Here is a 22,286-nt window from a genome sequence, read left to right as displayed (position 1 = left end):
TGTTAATTTCAGGTGTACACCAAAGTGATTCAGTTATACATATATCTATTCTCTTTCAGATCCCTTCCCATATAGGTTATTACAGAGTATTAAGTAGAGTTCCCTGTGCTGTACAGTAGGTTCTTGTTGATTATCTATTTTATATATAATAGTGTATGTTAATCCCAACCTCCTAATTTATCCCTGCCCCCACCTTTCCCCTTTGGTAACCATAAGTTTGTTTTCTAAGTCTGTGATGTAAGGTCATTTAAAAAATACTCAATGATATTTCTTCAAGTGACCACCTCAGTCAGGTTTGAACAGCATCCAGCTGGGATGGGTGGAATCTCACAGAGTTGTTGATGACTGCCTTCCTGCCTGGTGGCCATTTCTTTAGGCACCAGTGTATGAATTATTAGTTAATATCTCTACTAAGTTATTTAGAAAAAGAACTATCTGCCATGATAGCACATGGGACAAATCTGGAGATTAACAGTATCATTACCTATATTATGGTTTACCCTTTTGTGTTTCATTAAGAATTAGTTTAAGTCCAGTTAGAAGTAGGTTATTTGTTGTGAATATTACTGGCACAGCTGACCCAAGGCTCTGCTATCAGATTGTAGTTGAAAACAGCAAAATCCAGTGCACTTTCAAAGTGTTGAGAAGAGTTTATCTTGGATGTGAAAACAAAGTAATTTCTCCCTATCTTTGAGCAGCTCAGGTAAATTATCAGTTCTGTGGTTGGGTAAATGTGAAGTTTGCCCTTCTAGTTACTGGCTTGGTGAGGAATGGTAGGAAGTTAAAAATCTTTGGTCAGAAACTTAAGCACAAGGAGATATTTTCTCAAGGGGACATGTATGGTAATGTTCATTGTAGTATACATTAAAAGAGTGAGAAATTGGGAAGAGCCTAGGTAGCCATTAATGGTAGAAAAATAGATAAATTTTGATATATTCATATTATAAAATAAGCAGTGAAAATGAAGTAGAGCTACATGATCATCATGGATAAGTCTCAGAAATGTGTTTCTGTCTAAAACATGATGATGTCTAAAAGCCAGTTTTCGAAGGACGTATACCATTTCAGGCTATTCAGAATAATTATTATGTTTAGGAATTTATAAATATGAAGTAAAAGTATATAAACTATGTATGTGAATGATAACACCAAATTTAAAGGGGGAGTGTTATATCTGTGAAGTTACATTAAAATGGTTGATGGATATATGGGGTTTTTTCTTTTTTTTTTAAAATTATTTATTTTTTGGCTGTGTTTCATCTTCGTTGCTTGCACAGGCTTTCTCTAGTTGCAGTGAGCGAGTGCTACTCTTCGTTGTGGCGCATGGGCTACTCATTGCAGTGGCTTCTCTTTTTGCGGAGCACGGGCTCGCGGAGCACGGGCTCTAGGCGCATGAGCTTCAGTAGTTGTGGCACATGGGCTCAATAGTTGTGGCTTGCATGCTCTAGAGCGCAGGCTCAGTAGTTGTGGCGCACGGGCTTAGTTGCTCTGCGGCATGTGGGATCTTCCTGGAGCAGGGCTCGAACCCGTGTCCCCTGCATTAGTAGGCAGACTCTTAACCACTGCGCCACCAGGGAAATCCAGATATATGGGTTTTATATAATTATTTATACTTGTTTTTATGCCTGAAATTAAAAAAATTTGGTGGCCAGATTATTGAGGTGAAATACACATCAGAATTCAGAGAAGGCTACCCAGGTCCTCATAAAATCAAAATCATCCTGTAGTGTCCTTAGAAACATATCCTTGCAGAAGGACCAAAGCCAGCTTTTAGAAGTGGGAATTGTGACATTACGGGATCATGTTGTCTGGCATGAAATGGGGAGAGAAACTGGAAGCCCATGTCCCACTTAGGATATGGAAGGTGTATTTTTTTCTTTACAAGACAGGGAAAACTGCCCCAAATATATAGATACCAAGCCACTTTCTCATTAGGCACGTTTGATCATCCTCATTTATTATAGCTGATTAAAACAGTCCAGTGATATAAAACACCTTGTGGAGAATTTATAGCACTCTGGACTCATGGTGGTAAAGTAATCCATATTTCTACAGGGATGGACCCCGAGTAAAGTCTCAGTAATTCCCAGTTCCTCCAAACCTGACTAAAAATCACCTGGGTCACTTGAAGAACAATTGGTATCCATGTTCTCAGTCCCTGTCCCTGGAAATGCTTAGTGCCTAAGTTTGAAAACTTAAACTTAATCTCTAAAAAAGAAAAAAATTTCTTCCAGGTGATTGGACTATCAGCTATGTTTGGAAATCTTTCTCTTTTTTAAAATGTAGTTCTCGCTTGCCCTGCAAATGAGAACTTACCAGTTTATTGGACATTATCTGCTGAACTCCACTAGCTTCCTTCCCAAATCATAAGCCTTGATTTCTCAATCCTACACCTTACATAGTGAGCTAGTAGAGTCATGGTTGTTCCCCCAGTTGATTATTGTTTTACTCATCAGCTTTGGAGAAAAAAGGCAGAAGCCACATTGTATTGTTTGCAGCTCTTTTATTGGCCTTTGGCCTTGTGATCAGAATCTTGTTAATGACGGCACTTCACTAATTGAGTATAGACTCCCTGTTACTTGTACACTTTAACATCAGTTGAGTGGACATAGTCAGTTGGACTGAACTTTTACCAGATGATGGAATGTTACATCAAATATTTATTTCAGAAATAATGGATTAACCTTTACTTTGTCAATTAATGTGAACATTTTTACCATAATACATGTTAAATTGTGTACATCTTAATAATTTTTAAGGTTTAGAAATGGTTATATTTTGTATATGTTAGGATTACTCCTAAAATGTATTTTTTAAATTTAATACTTGATTAACTTGTTTTCATCATTGCCTGACAATCAAAATCTTTGATGAGGGCTGTTAAATACTTATGAAACTAGAAAAACAATACTGCATAAGATGAAAGAGAATTATACTTGTTTGAGAGCCTTTATACTTAGGATATTGTTAAACTCGGACCTTGATAGTTTATTCAAGAATATTTTTAAATACTTAGGAAAAACTTACAACCTTGATTTTCTAGTACTGATGACAGTAACAATAATAATAAGGTCTGTAATATTGTTACTGATTACAACCGATAGAAATTCCAGTTTTATTTTTTAACAGAAAGAGGATGCTTACGAAAGTGTAATGAATGCTTTACTGACCTAAATTGAGAAAATTGTCCTCATAGTTAACTGTTATCACTTTCTGCAGAGCCATTGTAGTTTAAACATTTCTTTCATGGTACCAGAATGAAATTTATGAGGGCTGTACAGTAATCATGACTTGCATTGACTAAAATAGCAACTCCCAGCAGCCTTTATAAATTCCTTCATTTGTCTATGTCTAAAACAAAAATCTTTTTGAAATTGTACTCTTAGAAACAGAAAATACTTGTAGTTCCAGATTATATATTAACGATTAGTGGCTTTAGAGCTAACATTCAGCAAGGATATCTAGTTCTGGCTTTTCCCCCAGTTAGATATTTGGCCCTGGGTCAGTCACATGATCTTCTTCTGTAAAATCAGGGCTGTGGATTAGATAACTTCTAATGTTTTGTCAAATTAAATTCTCCAAGTTTCTCCAAGTCTGTATCTGTCTCAAGTTATTTTGAGTGTTGACAATATGAGTTATATCCTATACATTCAAGCCAATATCATTTTTAAATGAATTTGTAAATTTATAGGAAGTATTTTCCATTCTGCCTGAGAAGGAAGAATACTTTATCTGTGAAGAAATAATATTCTTCTCTTTGCTAGTGCAACCATAGTTTAATCGGATTGAAAGTGATGTGTAGCTTTCCTTGTTCTTCCTAGGGTATTGTGAATTTTGTGTAATTTTTAGGATATTTTTATTTAAAAATAATGTTTCAAGGGACTTCCCTGGTAGTCCAGTGGTTAAGAATCCATGCTTCCAGTGCAGGGGTTGCAGGTTTGATCAACTGGTCTGGTAACTAAGATCCCACATGCTGTATGACGTGGCCAAAAAAATTAAAAAAAAAAAAGAAAGTTTCAAGCATGGAATTTCCAAATGATAGAAATCAGAATCATTCATATCCAGGTTAAGAGAGGCAATGTAGTAGGAGGAATATATTGCGTGTGCTCAAGTTATTAGTTGAATGATCTTGAGCAAGTCATGTAACCTTGCCTAGCGCAATTGCATCATTAGTAAAAGGAAAATATATCTACCTTACAGGGTTATATGAGAATTCAGTATGATAATGTATTTAAAATGCCTAAAACAAACACCACATTGTTGACTGGCATGCTATACTGGGTAGTGGATATGTGATGGCGAACAGTGTAGATGATGAAGGATAATACAGGGTGATAGTAAGAATACTAGAGGGATCTTTTATTTGGGAGTCAGAAGAAGCCTCTCTGAGGAAGATAGTAAGAATACTAGAGGGATCTTTTATTTGGGAGTCAGAAGAAGCCTCTCTGAGGTAGCTGAAACCTGAACAGAGAGTAGATGACTAATTATATTAAGGAATAGTTTTTATATACTTTACTCTTTAACAATAAATTATTAATATTTCTTTTCATATATTTTAAGTATTTTTATATTTATATAGAGGATTGGGATATACTCTGTTACAGGTGGAAAATTGCATATATGAGTCAAATGAAGTTAATGTCTTTAACAATCTAGAAAAGCTGATGAGTCTTAGTGCAATTGAGAGGGACCATTATTTTAATGATGTAGAATGCTGTAGAAGGAGATTATTTTTTTCTGGCCCCTTCAGGAGCACAGCTCACAGACTGGGTGGGCTAACAGAAAATAAATAGCAAAAGAATTTCAGTGATATAGTCCATGTATTTGCTTAAATCATTTTGGAAACTGTTTTTTGAATAGAGATTGAATAAATAATAAAGAAGTTTAATGATGTAGGCTTTTTGCACAAGGGAAAGGGGAAATCCTAATAGAATAAAACCATAATGCCCAATAAAAATCTAAGGCAAGGCCAGGGGAGTGAAAGTAGATAGTGCTGGAAACATAAGGTACAGTGTTTTTTATTTAGAGTATGTTCTTTGTTCTTTAAAAACTGGAATCACTCTGTTCTTAGAGGTAGATTATGAAGTTCCTTCTCCTCTATTCTCCTTTTCTTTCTTTCTGTTTTAAAATGTGTGGAATAAAGCCAGATCATCTTTGGGGGAATAGCTATATTAAGAGTCAGTAGTTATTTATGTGTGTGGTTAGGCAACAGCAGAGAAGACCACATTTTTCTAACTTTTGAGAATCCTGAAACTTCCAAGAACATGGTTAATATATTGGTATTACATATTACTAAATGTTATTAGTGATGTGAGCTAGATAACATAACTTAAACTTTTCATCTTATTTTTCTTTAAGCCAAGAGAAGAAATGGTGTTAAGTGGAAAATATAAATCTGGGGAACAAATTCTTCGTCTGGCCAATGAGAGATTTGCTGTTCCAGAAATACTCTTTAATCCTTCTGATATAGGAATTCAAGAAATGGGAATTCCAGAAGCTATTGTCTATTCAATTCAGAACTTACCTGAAGGTGCATAAATAATGAGGAATAATGATATTTTTTAAAAATCATAAGCTCTGTGAACCCTAGAGAAGTCATCTGTTTCTTCTAAATAATTTGAGCAAATGGCTACTTTATTTGCAGAGATTTCCAGATCTAACTTGAATAATTCTTTATTGTACTTTATTTTACTTGAATAATTCTTTATTGATCCTAGATTGTAAATTTGATATAGGAAGAGTAATTATGGTCTGCTTAAATTTGAAGAACTTCATCTCTTTATAAGTATTAAATTGCTATATTCATTTAAAAAGTTTTAATTTAAGCCAAATTTGCACAGAGTAGAAATTTATAATTTACCAATTTAATGGGTTTTAGCTGTTGATGAGACTGGTTTATTCTTTCTGTTACATTTTGATTAATATACAGGAAGTTAGTTTTAATGAGATTGAAGTATAGTGCTTCACAGTGATTTCTGGGTTCTCCTGAAGCATGATTTAACTAAATAATGTTCTAAAGTTTTGGAGTACCTTTATAGCTTAAAAATGTCTTCCTAGTTCATAAGGAACAGTGTAGGCATTGGAGAAAATCTTGCCTATGCAGTGTCCTTTCCTCCCATTAAAAAAGAAAAAAAGTCAGATAATGCCATCACCTTAATATAGTTATTTCAAAACTAATTTCACATTAATATTTCATATTGATTTCTCATTTTATCTAAAGTTGCAGTCATGAGATATACAACATTTTGTACTACACTGTTTTAATGTTGTGTTGTAAGACTCAATATTAACGTAACAGTACTCTGTCCCTGTTTTGTGAACAGAAGCATTAGGTGGGATGGCCAGTACCTATCAATTCCTGACAAATTTCCCAGTGGTGCTTGGTAGCCCTTTAAGATAGACTAACCATGTGGCACTTAATATTTGCTATCATGTAACTTTAATGAGTGTAGAACATAAGATCCTTTCTTTAAATATTATTATAGATTGAGTATTTTTCACTATCAATTGTAAGTGTTGCACAATAAGAATGTGTGTCTCAGTGAGATAACATGGAAACTTGGATTTTCAAGTTTAAAATGTTATGAAGGACCTCCTTTTCATCTTTACACTAGCTAACAGTCTCAGCCTACATAAAGACCGCCTCCATTTTAGGGGAGAACAATTTTAATTTTCAAATGTCTGCTACTAGAATTTTACTCATTTATGTATAGCTTACATGTATATGTAATAAGTTGCTAGTAGTTCAACCCCTTCACCTTAGCCTTTCTTTTAAAGAACTGTGAGGTCATATTTCTGTTTAATATGTTTATTTGTATAAATGATAACCTCATTATAAAATCTTATAAGTTATAATTTATATGGTTATAAAAAACTATATGGTTTCCCAACCAGTAACTTTCATCCCCAATTGCTTTTACCTAATCTCTCATCCCCATTTCTCCAGAAAGATAAGTAAACAGATATTCTAATGCCTTTTTTCTTTCTCCTATTTTTCTCTTTTAAAAGAAATGCAGCCACATTTTTTTAAGAACATTGTTTTGACGGGAGGAAATTCCCTTTTCCCGGGATTTAGGGATCGGGTTTACTCGGAAGTTCGATGTCTCACTCCGACAGATTATGATGTTTCTGTTGTGCTGCCTGAAAAGTAAGTGTTGGCTTATATAGAAACAAATCATGGAAGTTAGTTTACAGATAAAGAGGTCTGTAGGCAGACTTGAGTTTAAAGCCTGGTTCTACTGGGTTGCCAGGTTAATTTCACCTTTGGGATGCTCATTTTTCTTTTCTCAAAAAATGAAATGATATAGCTGCTGGACAGTCATCGACAGGAAGACACTGGAACTCACCAAAAAAGATACCCCACATCCAAAGACAAAGGAGAAGCCAAAATGAGACAGTAGGAGGGGCGCAATCACAGTAAAATCAAATCCCATAACTGCTAGGTGGGTGACTCACAGACTGGAGGACACTTATACCACAGAAGTCCACCCACTGGAGTGAAGGTTCTGAGCCCCACGTCAGGCTTCCCAACCTGGGGGTCTGGCAGTGGGAGGAGGAATTCCTAGAGAATCAGACTTTGAAGGCTAGTGGGATTTGATTGCAGGACTTCGACAGGACTGTGGGAAACAGAGACTCCACTGTTGGAGGGCACACACAAAGTAGTTTGTGCATCGGGACCCAGGGGAAGGAGCAGTGACCCCAGGGAAGACTGAACCAGACCTACCTGCTAGTGTTGGAGGGTCTGCTGCAGAGGTGGGGGGTGGCTGTGGCTCACTGTGGAGACAAGGATACTGGCAGCAGAAGTTCTCGGAAGTACTCCTTGGCGTGAGCCCTCCCAGAGTCTGCCATTAGCCCCACCAAAGAGCCCAGGTAGGCTCCAGTGTTGGGTTGCCTCAGGCCAAACAACCAACAGGGAGGGAACCCAGCCTCACCCATCAACAGTCAAACGGATTAAAGTTTTACTGAGCTCTGCCCACCAGAGCAAGAGTCAGCTCTAGCCACCACCGGTCCCTCCCATCAGGAAACTTGCACAGGCCTCTTATATAGCCTCATCCACCAGAGGGCAAACAGCAGAAGCAAGAACTACAATCCTACAGTCTTCTTGCAGAAGCAAGAAACTACAATTCTGCAGCCTGTGGAACAAAACCCACATTCACAGAAAGACAAGATGAAAAGGCAGAGGGCTATGTACCAGAGGAAGGAACAAGATAAAGCCCCAGAAAAACAACTAACTGAAGTGGAGATAGGCAAACTTCCAGAAAAAGAATTCAGAATAATGGGAGTGAAGACCATCCAGAACCTCGGAAAAAGAATGGAGGCAAAGATTGAGAAAATGCAAGAAATGTTTAACAAAGACATAGAAGAATTAAAGAACAAACAAACAGAGATGAACAATACAATAACTGAAATGAAAACTACACTAGAAGGAACCAATAGCAGAATAACTGAGGCAAAAGAACAGATGAGTGACCTGGAAGCCAGAATGGTGGAATGCACTGCTGCAGAACAGAAAAAAGAATGAAAAGAAATGAAGACAGCCTAAGAAGCCTCTGAGACAACATTAAACGCAACAACATTTGCATTATAGGGGTCCCAGAAGAAGAGAGAGAGAAAGGACCAGAGAAAATATTTGAAGAGATTATAGTCAAAAACATCCCTAACATGGGAAAGGAAATAGCCACCCAAGTAAGTCCAGGAAGCGCAGAGAGTCCCAGGCAGGATAAACCCAGGAAGAAACACGGAGACACATAGTAATCAAATTGGCAAAAATTAAAGGCAAAGAAAATTTATTGAAAGCAGCAAGGGAAAAATGACAACATACAAGGGAACTCTCATAAGGTTAAGAGCAGATTTCTCAGCAGAAACTCTACAAGCCAGAAGGGAGTGGCATGATATATTTAAAGTGATGAAAGGGAAGAAACTACAAGCAAGATTACTCTACCCGGCAAGGATCTCATTCAGATTCGATGGAGAAATCAAAAGCTTTACAGTCAAGCAAAGCTAAGAGAATTCAGCACCACCAAGCCAGCTCTACAACAAATGCTAAAGGAACTTCTCTAAGTGGGAAACACAAGAGAAGAAATGGACCTACAAAAACAAACCCAAAAGAAATAAGAAAATGGTCATAGGAACATACATATTGATAATTACCCTGAACGTGAATGGATTAAATGCTCCAACCAAAAGACACAGGCTTGCTGAATGCATACAAACCCAAGACCCATCTATATGCTGTCTACAAGAGACCCACTGCAGACCTAGGGACACATACAGACTGAAAGTGAGGGGATGGAAAAAGATATTCCATGCAAATGGAAATCAAAAGCTGGAATAGCAATACTCAGATCAGATAAAAGACTCTAAAATAAAGAATGTTACAAGAGACAAGGAAGGACACTACATAATGATCAAGGGATCAATCCAGGAAGAAGATATAACAATTATAAATATATATGCCCTCCACATAGGAGCACCTCACATAAGGCAACTGCTAACAGTTATAAAAGGAAATCGACAGTATCACAATAATAGTGGGGGACTTTAACACCTCACTTACACCAATGGACAGATCATCCAAAATGAAAATAAATAAGGAAACAGAATCTTTAAATGACACAATAGTCCAGATAGATTTAATTGATATTTATGGGACACTCCATCCAAAGACAGCAGATTACACTTTCTCCTCAAGTGCGCACGGAACATTGTCCAAGACAGATAACATCTTGGGTCACAAATCAAGCCTCAGTAAATTTAAGAAAATTGAAATCATATCAAGCATCTTTTCTGACCGCAGCGCTATGAGATTAGAAGTGAATTACAGGGAAAAAAACATAAAAAACACAAACACATGGAGGGTAAACAATACTTTACTAAATGACCAAGAGATCACTGAAGAAATTAAAGAGGAAATCAGAGAATACATAGAGACAAATGACAATGAAAACACGATGATGCAACACCTATGGAATGCAGTAAAAGCAGTTCTAAGAGGGAAGTTTATAGCTATACAAGCCTACCTCAAGAAACAAGAAAAATCTGAAACAATTTAACCTTACACCTACAGGAACTAGAGAAAGAACAACAAAACAAAGTTAGCAGAAGGAAGGAAATCATAAAGGTCAGAGCAGAAATAAATGACATAGAAACAAAACAATAGCAAAGATCAATAAAACTAAAACCTGGTTCTTTGAGAAGGTAAACAAAATGGATAAACCATTAGCCAGACTCATCAAGAAAAAGAGGGAGAGGACTCAAATCAATAAAATTAGAAATGAAAAAGGAGAAGTTACAACAGACACTACAGAAATACAAAGCATTCTAAGAGACTACTATAAGCAACCCTATGCCAATAAAATGGATAACCTGGAAGAAATGGACAAATTCTTAGAAAGGTATAACCTTCAAAGCTTGAACCAGGAAGAAATAGAAAATATAAACAGACCAATCACAAGTAATGAAATTGGAACTGTGATTAAAAATCTTCCAACAAACAGAAGTCCAGGACCAGATGGCTTCACAGGTGAATTCTATCAAACATTTAGAGAAGAGCTAACACCCATCCTTCTCAAACTCTTCCAAAACATTGCAGAGGAAGGAACACTCCCAAACTCATTCTATGAGGCCACCATCACCCTGATACCAAAACCAAACCAAACCAAAACCAAAACCAAAGAAAGATACTACAGAAAAAGAAAATTACAGACCAATATCACTGAGGAATATAGATGCAAAAATCCTCAACAAAATACTAGCAAACAGAATCCAACAACACATTAAAAGGATCATACACCATGATCAAGTGTGATTTATCCAGGGATGCAAGGATTCTTCAATATACACAAATCAATCAATGTGATACACCATATTAACAAATTGAAGAAGAAAAACCATATGATCACCTCAATAGATGCAGAAAAAGCTTTTGACAAAATTCTACACCCATTTATGGTAAAAACTCTCCAGAGAGTGGGCATAGAGGGACCCTACCTCAACATAATAAATGCCATATACGACAAACCCACAGCAAACATCATTCTCAATGGTGAAAAACTGAAAGCATTTCCTCTAAGATCAGGAACAAGACAAGGATGTCCACTCTCACCCCTGTTATTCAACATAGTTTTGGAAGTCCTAGCCATGGCAATCAGAGAAGAAAAAGAAATAAAAGGAATACAAATTGGAAAAGAAGAAGTAAAACTGTCACTGTTTGCATATGACATGATACCATACATAGAGAATCCTAAAGATGCCACCAAGAAACTACTAGAGCTAAGCAATGAATTTGGTGAAGTTGCAGGATACAAAATTAATGCACAGAAACCTCTTGCATTCCTATGCACTAATGATGAAAAATCTGAAAGAGAAATTAAGGAAACACTCCGATTTGCCATTGCAAGAAAAAGAATAAAATACCTAGGAATAAACCTATCTAGGGAGACAAAAGACCTGTATGCAGAATACTATAAGATACTGATGAAAGAAATTAAAGATGGTACCAACAAATGGAGAGATATACCATGTTCTTGGATTGGAAGAATCAATATTGTGAAAATGACTGTACTACCCACAGCAATCTACAAGTTCAGTGCAATCCCTATCAAATTACCAGTGGCATTTTTTACAGAGCTAGAACAAAAAAATCTTAAAATTTGTATGGAGACACAAAAGACCACGAATAGCCAAAGCAGTCTTGAGTGAACAAAGCGGAGCTGGAGGAATCAGACTCCCTGACTGCAGACTGTACTGCAAAGCTACAGTAATCGAGACAACATGGTATTGGCAGAAAAACAGAAATATAGATCAATGGAACAAGATAGAAAGCCCAGAGATAAACCCATGCACCTATGGTCAACTAATCTATGACAAAGGAGGCAAGGATATACAATGGAGAAAAGACAGTCTCTTTAATAATTGGTGCTGGGAAGACTGGACAGCTGCATGTAAAAGAATGATATTAGAACACTCCCTAACACCATACACAAATATAAACAGAAAATGGATTCGAGACCTAAATGTAAGACTGGACACTGTAAAACTCTTAGAGGAAAACATAGGAAGAACACTCGTTGCCATAAATCACAGTAAGATCTTTTTTGATCCACCTCCTAGAGTAATGGAAATAAAAAGAAAAATAAACAATGGGACCTAATGAAACTTCAAAGCTTTTGCACAGCAATGGAAACCATAAACAAGATGAAAAGACAGCCCTCAGAATGGGAGAAAATATTTGCAAATGAAGCAACCGACAAAGGATTAATATCCCAAATAATAAACAGCTCATGCAGCTCAATATTAAACAACCCAGTCCAAAAATGGGCAGAAGACCTAAGCAGATATTTCTCCAAAAAAGACATACAGATGGCCAAGAAACACATGAAAAGCTGCTCAACATCACTAATTATTAGAGAAATGCAAATCAAAACTACAATGAGGTATCACATCACACCAGGTAGAATAGGCATCATCAGAAAATCTGCAAACAATAGATGCTGGATAGGGTGTGGAGAAAAGGGAACCCTCTTGCACTGTTGGTGGGAATGTCAATTGATACAGCCACTATGGAAAACAGTATGGAGGTTCCTTAAAAAACTAAAAATAGTACTACCATACCACCCAGCAATCCCACTACTGGCCATATACCCAGAGAAAACCATAATTCAAAAGGACACATGCACCCCAGTTTTCATTGCAGCACTATTTAAAATAGCCAGGTCATGGAAGCAACCTAAATGCCCATTGACAGACGAATGGCTAAAGAAGATTTGGTACATATATACAGTGGAATATTACTCAGCCATAAAAAGGAATGAAATTGGATCATTTGTTGAGACGTGGATGGATCTAGAGACTGTCATACAGAGTGAAGTAAGTCAGAAAGCGAAAAACAATATTGTTTATTAACGCATGTATGTGGAAGCTAGAAAAATGGTACAGATGAACCGGTTTGCAGGGCAGAACTTGAGACACAGAGAAGAAACGTATGGACACCAAGGGGGGGAAGCCGTGTGGGGGTGAGGATGGTGGTGTGATGAATTGGGCGATTGGGATTGACATGTATACACTGATGTGTAAAAAATTGATGACTAATAAGAACCTGCTGTATAAAAAATAAAATTAAATTTAAAAAAAAGAAATGAAAACTTTACTTTCAGTGGATGAAAGGGGATGAAGTATGTGAAGTAGCATCCATTATTGTTGGTACATAATGGGTGCTCAGTTACTGTAAGATCACTTCCCTATAGTGAATCAGTCATCATTACTTGGAGATTTTTTACAGGCAAATCACTTAGGTTATTTATTCGATTTGGGACTTCCGTCGTGGAGCAGTGGTTAAGAATCCACCTGCCAATGCAGGGGACACGCCTTCAAGCCCTGGTACAGGAAGATCCCACATGCCGCAGAGCAACTAAGCCTGTGCGTCACAACTACTGAGCCTGGGCTCTAGAGCCCGTGAACTGCAACTACTGAGCCCGAGTACCACAACTACTGAAGCCTGTGCGTCTGGAGCCTGTGCTCTGCAACAGGAGAAGCCACCGCAATGAGAAGCCCGTGCACAACAATGAAGAGTAGCCCCCGCTCACCGCAACTAGAGAAAGCCCGCACACAGCGATGATGACCCAACGCAGCCAAAAAGAAATAAAAAATAAAATAAATTTTAAAAACTTTATCTATTTGATTTATCTGAGATATGCCATTTCTTGAGAGTTTCTATGAAGAATAGAAATCTGAGAATTTAACCAAGATAAATTATGTCAATTGGTAAGTTGTTTTGGAATGTTTTTAAATAATTTAAAATACTTAAACTTTTACATTTAAGTAGTCATTTTTTTTATAATTCAAAACTTTTATATGTACCCCCTATCCTGTTTTATGAGAAAAAGCAGATAATTAAGGTATAATTTTAGAGCTGTAAGAAAGGCTTATAGATCATCCTCTTCTGTGTACTTATTTGTAAATAAACAAGGGCTCATGAGTTAGCAAAGATCTTATGATAAGTTAATAGCAGTAACCAGACTAAAATTCAGTTCTCTTTATCTGGAGGCAGAAGTTCTCACCAAATCTAGTCTAAATAATCCCCCGTCACTGCTCCACTGTTTTAAGCGGCAGAGTTGCAAACAAGACCTGATTTTTAATTTTAGAGGTTTGTTTCAAAGCTAAAGAAGAATTTTTCAAAATCAATAGCAGTTAATAGAAGACCCTCATCAGATCACTTAATTTTATAGCTATCAGATAAAAGAATAAATTATCATTAGATATTGGAATGATTTTTATCAGCATTAATGTTCATATACGCTTTAGAATATGAAGCATATTGGATTTTTATCCTGCATTTTAAGTGTAAGTCATGCATACATTACAGGCCAAGGGATCTATAGAAATAGTTTTTATTCTTTTATTCATCAAATCTTTATTGCACATCTGATTTTATAGACAGATATATATTTAGGTTTTTTTAAGGTTAGGAAATGTAATATAGTAAGGAAAACACTTTTTTCTTTATCATTTTTCATATTTAAAACTGAATTGGGGGAGAGGAAGAGTAGAAGTAGAATTACACAAATTCAACCAATTACACAGAATTACAACCAATTAACTTGGTTGTATATAAAATTAAACTAAAAGTTTGATGTGCTCTAATTTTGCTTATTGTCCATGTCCTACCATGTAGCAAGTTTATCATGCACTGTGGTTTTTAAATGTCTCATTTATTAGAGGCAACAAAGTATAGGAGCAAAAGCACAGACTGTGTGAAAACAGTTCCGAGTTGAATCCTAGTTTCAGTCTTAACCTCTCTGAACCTCATTTTCCAAATCTATAAAGTGGGAGTTATAATATCTATTTCATTGGTTGCTGGGTGAATTGATTTGATGACATATCTTTGCCATGTACAAAAGTTAGACTCAGTTATTACAGTGTTTTTATTTTTATGCATTTTTTGTATTTTGCTTGTATTCTTGTTTTTTATTAGAGGTAGAAGGTCCATAAATTCAGGGCACAGGGAAAATAAAAAGAACACTTACTTGTAGTGGTGACCAACTTTCCTTTCCAAGTTTGCTTTACTCCTATGAAGTTTATGCTTATTTTCACACTTTAAATGATTTTCTGTTAAATCAGGTTGTGTAGAGATTGCCACATTTTAGTTACTAATTAACGTTTCTGGCATTTCAGTTCTGTAAAATCATCTGGGTTCACTTATTTTACCTTTATTTTTAGCCCTATTACTTATGCCTGGGAAGGTGGAAAACTGATATCGGAGAATGATGATTTTGAAGATATGGTGGTAACAAGAGAAGATTATGAAGAAAATGGACATAGCGTCTGTGAAGAGAAATTTGATATTTAAGAAACGTTTCTGAAAGTTTTGACTGTGACAAAGGTTTAATTTTCAATGTTCTTTTTAAAGGAAGTTAAGGACCTGTGTTAACTTTCATCCTAAGATAAGATAACATCTTGAACTTATGTAAATACTTTGATCCATGGCTGATTTTCAAAGGTTTCTTACCTAGGTTAGTAAGTAAACTGTAACTCAGCCCAAATTTTCATTTAGGAGCTAGACTTACTATAACAATGCTTATGCTGTTTCCGAGACTAAGTTATCTTTCATTAGAAGATGAAAGAGTGAGTGTATTTTAAGTTTAATTCTTTATAGCTAAAAGCACAAACTTAACTGTCTCACTGGTCAGGTTTCCTTAGAAGGTAGTTTTGTGTGACTGACTAGGAATTGGCCAGAGTATTTTCAGGCTGATATGATTTCTCTCTTTCTTCTAGAGCGAAGTATTTTATCTTTTAATTGTCATTTTTATTTGTATATACTAAAGTTAGAAAAACTAATCTATGTGTATGTAATGTTTATTTTTTACTTAGCCTAAGTTTGAAAGGATGAAGACCAAAGCCAATTTGTTAAAGTGTTTTTGGTCAGTACTGTGTTGCAGAAATGTATTATTTCACTCATAAAAATACTATACCATTTTTTAGGATGAAATTCTTGTGTCATTGGGCTCATGAATCAAATTCCTGCCAATCTCTTTACCTTAGCTTGGATCATGTGCCTACCCCATGGCTTCATGGATTTTAACAGCCCTACTAAGATAGCCTAGAGTGAAAGAAGGTAGTTTCCCAAAGGAAAATTAAGGTGAAGAGACAGATGCTGGGCAGGGTGAAAGAGCTGTCCACTACAATTATATTTGGATTATAGCGACTTAATGATTTTTTGACTTTACAATGGTGTGAACGCAATATGCACTCATTAGAAACTGTTCTTCAGATTTTGCACTTTAATATTTTCCTGGGCTAGCGATATTTGGTATGTTTCTCTCTTGTGATGCTGGGCAGCGGCAGTGAGCCACAGGTCCCAGTCAGGGTAAACAACCAATATGCTTACAACCATTCTGTACCCACCAACCATTCTGTTTTTCACTTTCAGCACAATATTCAATAAATTATGAAATATTCCACACTTAATTATAAAATAGGCTTTGTGTTTGATGATTTTGCCCAACTTTAGGCTAATGTAAATATTCTGAGCGCGTATAAGGTAGGCTAGACTAAGCAAGCTATGGTGTTTGGTAGGTGAGGTGTAGTAAATGCATTTTTGACTTAATCAAAGAAGATCTGTATTAGTTAGGGCCTGGTCAGTCCTTCCTAGACCTAGGCTAGTTACATTACTTGTTATCATTGCAGGGTTGCAAATTGATTGTGTTTGTATGATACCCAGGTACTAGCATATAATCTGTGGAGAGTGTAGCAAAAAGATGCTGGTGGCATAAAAGAAGTTTTTGCAACCATACAGTGTAACAGTGTAACTGTGCTAGAATTTCAGGGTGATGCAGTTAGAGTTATAAAGGTAAGTCACCATTTAAAGGGCTTTCCTTGACCTACCAGGACCTCATCTTGCAGGCAGAATACTATCATCAACAACCAAGATGTTTTTCGTATGAGGAACCGGGGCATTCCTCAAAGCTGCATTTCCAAAACATGCCCTAGCTTGATGTTTCCCATTTTGTTCTGCTGAGAATAATGTGTGTGTCACATGCTTACTACAGTACACTAATTTCTGTTCACAGTGTAGGTCTCATAGTGCTTATTTTTGAGACACTAAAAATTCATTTCTGAAATTAATGAACATAGATGCTAATCGTTTATCTCTAGCCTTGAAGCTCCCATCAATTTTAACACCTGCCTAATTTTGAAACTTTATTGCTAGAGATAATGTTTTAATATTATACAGTAAGTTGACTTCAAAGAGAACATTTAACATTATCTCTAAATAATAACAAGGTTATCTATTTTTGAAAGATGTTAAAGATCCTGATTTGAGATTCACTAGAAGTATTGAGTGAGAACTTAGCCACGTTAGAGTTTATAATTTTGTGCTGCAAATTGCATGCATGGAAACAGTGTTCTAGCATTGGCCATGCATAATATGCACCTTAAGACAGTAGAGGATTAGGGTTTACATCAATGACTAATCAAGATAGGATAATTCTCTCCAACACTTTTCTATCTTGGTTTTGAATTTTTTAATTCAGTGGTGATTGGCTTGACGTGGTAAACTGATCACGTTCACCTACTTTACCTGTCCGAAATCCCTTTAAACAATTTCTAGTGGAGGAATGCACAGGGAACACTTACTTCAGTGCTTTTTGTGATATATTATGTCTCAAGCTGGGTTGGTGGGCACATGGGTATTCATTATATTAGAATCTTTATTGTGTGTATGAAATAGTTCATATTATATTTTGATAGTAGAGTAAATCCTTAAGGGGACTCTAGGAAATAAAAAGGGTGGCACTGATGAACAAATGTGGAAGAATTCCTAAAAGATGGAAAACAAATGGGATTAGGTTGTTAGAGAAACAAGAAAACGTATGTGCCAGATCAGGGCAGGAGGAAACTACTAGAGACGTAAGAGCAATTCCAGAGACGTTTTAATTCAGGACAAATAGAGGAGATCATGGATTAGACAGTAAAAGAATGAATTGGAAACACTGAGCACGACTCCCTTTTTTTTTGTTGGGGGGGCGCTGTGCTGCCTGGATTGCAAGATCTTAGTTCCCCTACCAGTGATCCAACCCCGGGACCCTGTGCTCTGCAACGGGAGAGGCCACAACAGTGAGAGGCCCACATACCGAAAAAAAAAAAAAAAAAAAAGAATGACCCCTTGGGGGACTTCCCTGGCAGTCCAGTGGTAGGACTCGGTGCTTTCACTGTAGTGGCCTGGGTTCAAGCCGGGAATTAAGATCCTGCAAGCTGTGTGGTGTGGCCAAAAAAAAAAAGTCCCCTTATGGAATAAAATTTTAAAAATTTTATAAATAACATTCTGTAAGAGATTGGTGAGGCAGTTGCATTTATTGCAACAAGAATAGGTTGCTGTACAGGGAACTATATTCAATATCCTGTGATAAACCATAATGAAAAAGAATATATATGTGTAACTGAGTCACTTTGCTGTAGAGCAGTAATTAACACAACATTGTAATTCAACTATACTTCAAAAATAGGTTGCTATAACAGGCTCCAGACGCGCAGGCTCAGCGGCCATGGCTCACGGGCCTAGCCGCTCCGCAGCATGTGGGATCTTCCCGGACCGGGGCACAAACCCGTGTCCCCTGCATCGGCAGGTGGACTCTCAACCACTGCGCCACCAGGGAAGCCCCGAACCTATGTACTTTTATGCCAGTTTGCTGAAGAGTGCACAGTCCTGGAGGAACGTGACACGTTAAGGAGAATGACGTAATCGTAATAAACTGGGGAAAACTTAGCAAGGTCTGTTTGTTTAGATTCTTCTTGGCCTCCCTTTGTCTTTGGAGCTAAGGATACTCCTTTCCTCTGGGTATAAGGAGGGCATCTCTCATATGAGGGTTTTATGGCCAGTTTCAGGGAGGAAGGACAAGGGGGAAGTAGGTCAGAGTGATCCTCCTGCTTCTGCATTTTCTCAAGCCCTTTCAGCTTAAAATATTCAATATGTCAGGTGCCATATTTTGCGGTAGTGTGTCCTGAGCCCTATCAGAAGCATGTGCAAAACATGGACAAAGAATTTCATGAACATGAGCAGTGTTTTTTCACTGCTCTGTGAGCTGTCTTAGCATGTACAGTCAACCAATCAACCAAGCCTCTCCCTAGGCTGATCTACAGGCGGGGACGCCTTAGCCTCCAGACACACGAAAGCACCTCTCAATCAGGGTAACCTTTGAAATCCTAAAGCCCATTAATATTAGGGGTTTGCCTATTTTCACTATAAACACAGCTTCACTTAAACACACCTATGGTGACACCTGGTATTACACTGCCTCTGAAAACTTAAAATCCTACACCTAACTCTCTATTCAGAATCTATTGTCCTTCAAATAATAATACAATAATAACTTACGGGACTTCCCTGGTGGTGCAGTGGTTAAGAATCCACCTGCCAATGCAGGGGACACGAGTTCGAGCCCTCATCCGGGAAGATCCCACATGCCGCGGAGCAACTAAGCCCATGTGCCACAACTACTGAGCCTGCGCTCTAGGGCCTGCGAGCCACAACTACTGAAGCCTGGGCACCTAGAGCCCGTGCTCTGCAACAAGAGGAGCCACCGCAGTGAGAAGCCCGCGCACTGCAACGAAGAGTAGCCCCTGCTCACCACAACTAGAGAAAGACCGCGCGCAGCAACAAAGACCCAACCCAGCCAAAAGTAAGATAAATAAATTGATATTAAAAAAAATAGCTTACAATGAGTGCTTACCATGTGTCAAGCTTTTTGTACTTTTTCTCATTATATCTTCAATGTTCTAAGGTGTAAGTGTGCAGGTATTATTATTAACAGCCCTGCCTTATCGATAAAGAAACAGAAGCTTGGACCACATGGCTAGCTAGGATCTGAACCTGGGATTGTCCCACTCCCAGGGTTTGGGGTCCCTATACTATGCCATACTGCCTTTAGCTCTGTCACAACTCTCGTCAATCTCAGAGCGATGTGCCATTTTTCTTTGTTCATCATCTCTTTTTTCCCATCCTGAGTCAGACACATATCGGATCATCTGAACCACTTTCTCACTAATTTGTGTCCTCAATTTTCTTGCACTCCAATCTTTCTGCAACACCTGACAAAGCAAAATTTCAGCCCTTAATCAATGCTTGAATCCACCTTTTACACTTGAACATTCAAGTATATAAGTGCTGCTGAGAAAATTACTGTCCAAATTGGCATCACTAAAATTTATAATCTACTTCATCTGGATCCTCAGAATTACTCATCAGTCCATTTATTTGTCTTTTCTCAACTGCTTTTCCCGTTCCCTGTCTACTTCAAACTATTCCTTTTTTCTCATGTCATCCATTCAATGGTCCCCCTACAACTCCTCAGACAACAGGGTCTCCTCCTACTACTTTGTCAAGGAAAATGGATTCATCATTTAATGATCTCCTTCAGCTTTCTACCTTGGACCTACATATTTATTTATATCCATACACACTATCAACTTTACTCTTCATATCCCTCCCCTGTTCAAGGCAAACCCTTGGTCCTGTGCCCTTGAAGACATTTCCTCCTGCCTCCTCCAGGGCCTGGCTCCATCAGTAATCTCTTTTGACCTCTCAGCGGGTCATTATGCTCAAATCTCTGGCTTGATTTAGCATCGCCCCCGTTATTCCCAGCTTCTCTCTTCCCTTATCATAGATCCACTCTTAATCTCTCACCCATTCATTCCTTTTCATCCTACTTGCAACCTGGCTTTTGCCTCTCAAGCTACTAAATCAGCTCTCACTAATTGGCTCCAGAGAGTCCGGAGCAGTCCTGATCTGCTGCCACATGCAATCCTCTTCTTTAAAATGTTACATTTCCTTGGCTTTACGAGGACGACTTCACCTCATTCCCCTTCTAACATTCCTTCTCTGTCTCAGTCATAGGTTCCTCTTTACTCACCCCTTGATGATTAGTGTTCTTTAATGTTTTATCCTGGACCTCTTATATTGCTCAACATACTCTAAATGACCTCAATTTCCACATGCTCCCAGATATTTAGTTTTAGTTCATATCTTTCCCCTGAACTTCAAAATTGCACATCCAGCTGCTCTGCTGAAAATATCAACCAGAATGTCCCACACATATCTTAAATCAAATGGTCAAAACAGATTCAATCATTTCCCTACACATGTTCCTCTCCTGTGTTTTTCTATCTGAATTGGTGGCAGTCACCTCACCTGGAAACTTGAGAATTATCTTTGAGTCCCCTTTCTCTCGGACCCCCAGATGCAATCAAGTGTTGCCACTTTTACCTCCTAAATATTTCTCAAACCTGTCCCCTCCTCTCCATCCCTCTTGTCTCTGCTACAGTACAGGCCTGCATGATTTCTCACTTGCACCATTGTAGTAGTCTCCTAAGAACTCTGCTTCCAGTCCCCCTGGCCAACCCATTCTCCAAACTGCTGCTAAGCACTATCTAAAATATAAATCTACCCATATCACTTTTTAAAAAATAAAAAATGCCTCCCCAGCTGCCTAGTGAATTCCTTGGCTGCTAAATGAGGCCCTTCAAGATCTGACATCTATTTCTCTAGTTTCAATTCCTGCCACCGCTCAGCTGTAATTTCTAGCCTGTACCTATTTTTGCTCACAATGTTCCTCCTGTCCAGAATATCTTCCCCTTCTCCACTCCTCTGGTTTAGCTTGCATCTAGTTCTTTAAGACTCCTAGGTATCATCTCCACAAGCCTAGCCTGATGCCCTCAAACTAGGTCAGGTAATCCTCCTCCTCTAGTCTTCTATAACCTCCTCTGGCTTGAACATATCCCTCTTATATTTTATTATGATTGATTTATAAATGGTTGTCTCTCTCATACTTCAGTTCTTTCACTGAATTAATTTACTCAACAACTATCTATTGATATCTGTAACTACTAAGTGCCAGGTGCTTTTAACATGGAACATAAACTTATTGCAAGCAGGGGCATTATCTTATACATCTTGTATTTTGCGGTGCTTATACAAAGTCTGGCACAGAGTAGATCTTCAAAATGTTTAGTGAATAATTGAATGGATGGATGGATGAATATTTGATATCAGGAACATTTTAAATCAAGATATGAATTTCAAGTAATCAATTCAAGCATGCAGAAAAGAGCATACAACACAAAACACAGGCAATTAAAAAATTCAATTACATTGTATACTGATACCATCTGACAATTTTACTGAATAAGGGATAAACTTCAAGAAGAGACGAGAGTTAAGCTATTTAGGGAAAAATATTATCAGATAACTCTTCAGTTCCCAAGTGCTTATAGCACACGGCACAATGCAAAGC

The 22,286-nt window shown here is 37.5% G+C and overlaps 1 protein-coding gene across 1 annotated transcript in view; it reads left to right on the top strand.

The window, feature by feature from the left end:
• Nucleotides 1-15,972, top strand: part of ACTR6 (actin related protein 6) — a 31,658-nt gene extending 15,686 nt beyond the window's left edge. Inside the window, exons 9-11 of the mRNA XM_030856286.2 lie at nucleotides 5,359-5,530; nucleotides 7,009-7,147; nucleotides 15,217-15,972. Coding sequence (XP_030712146.1) covers nucleotides 5,359-5,530; nucleotides 7,009-7,147; nucleotides 15,217-15,346 — 441 coding nt within the window. The 3' untranslated portion in view covers nucleotides 15,347-15,972. The remainder of the gene's footprint in view (nucleotides 1-5,358; nucleotides 5,531-7,008; nucleotides 7,148-15,216) is intronic.
• The last annotated feature ends 6,314 nt before the right edge of the window (nucleotides 15,973-22,286 follow it).

Source organism: Globicephala melas, chromosome 10, assembly GCF_963455315.2.
Source record: "Globicephala melas chromosome 10, mGloMel1.2, whole genome shotgun sequence".
In the NCBI taxonomy this organism is placed as follows: domain Eukaryota; kingdom Metazoa; phylum Chordata; class Mammalia; order Artiodactyla; family Delphinidae; genus Globicephala; species Globicephala melas.
Note: the sequence above shows the minus strand (reverse complement) of the source record. Positions and strands in the feature narration are given on the sequence as shown.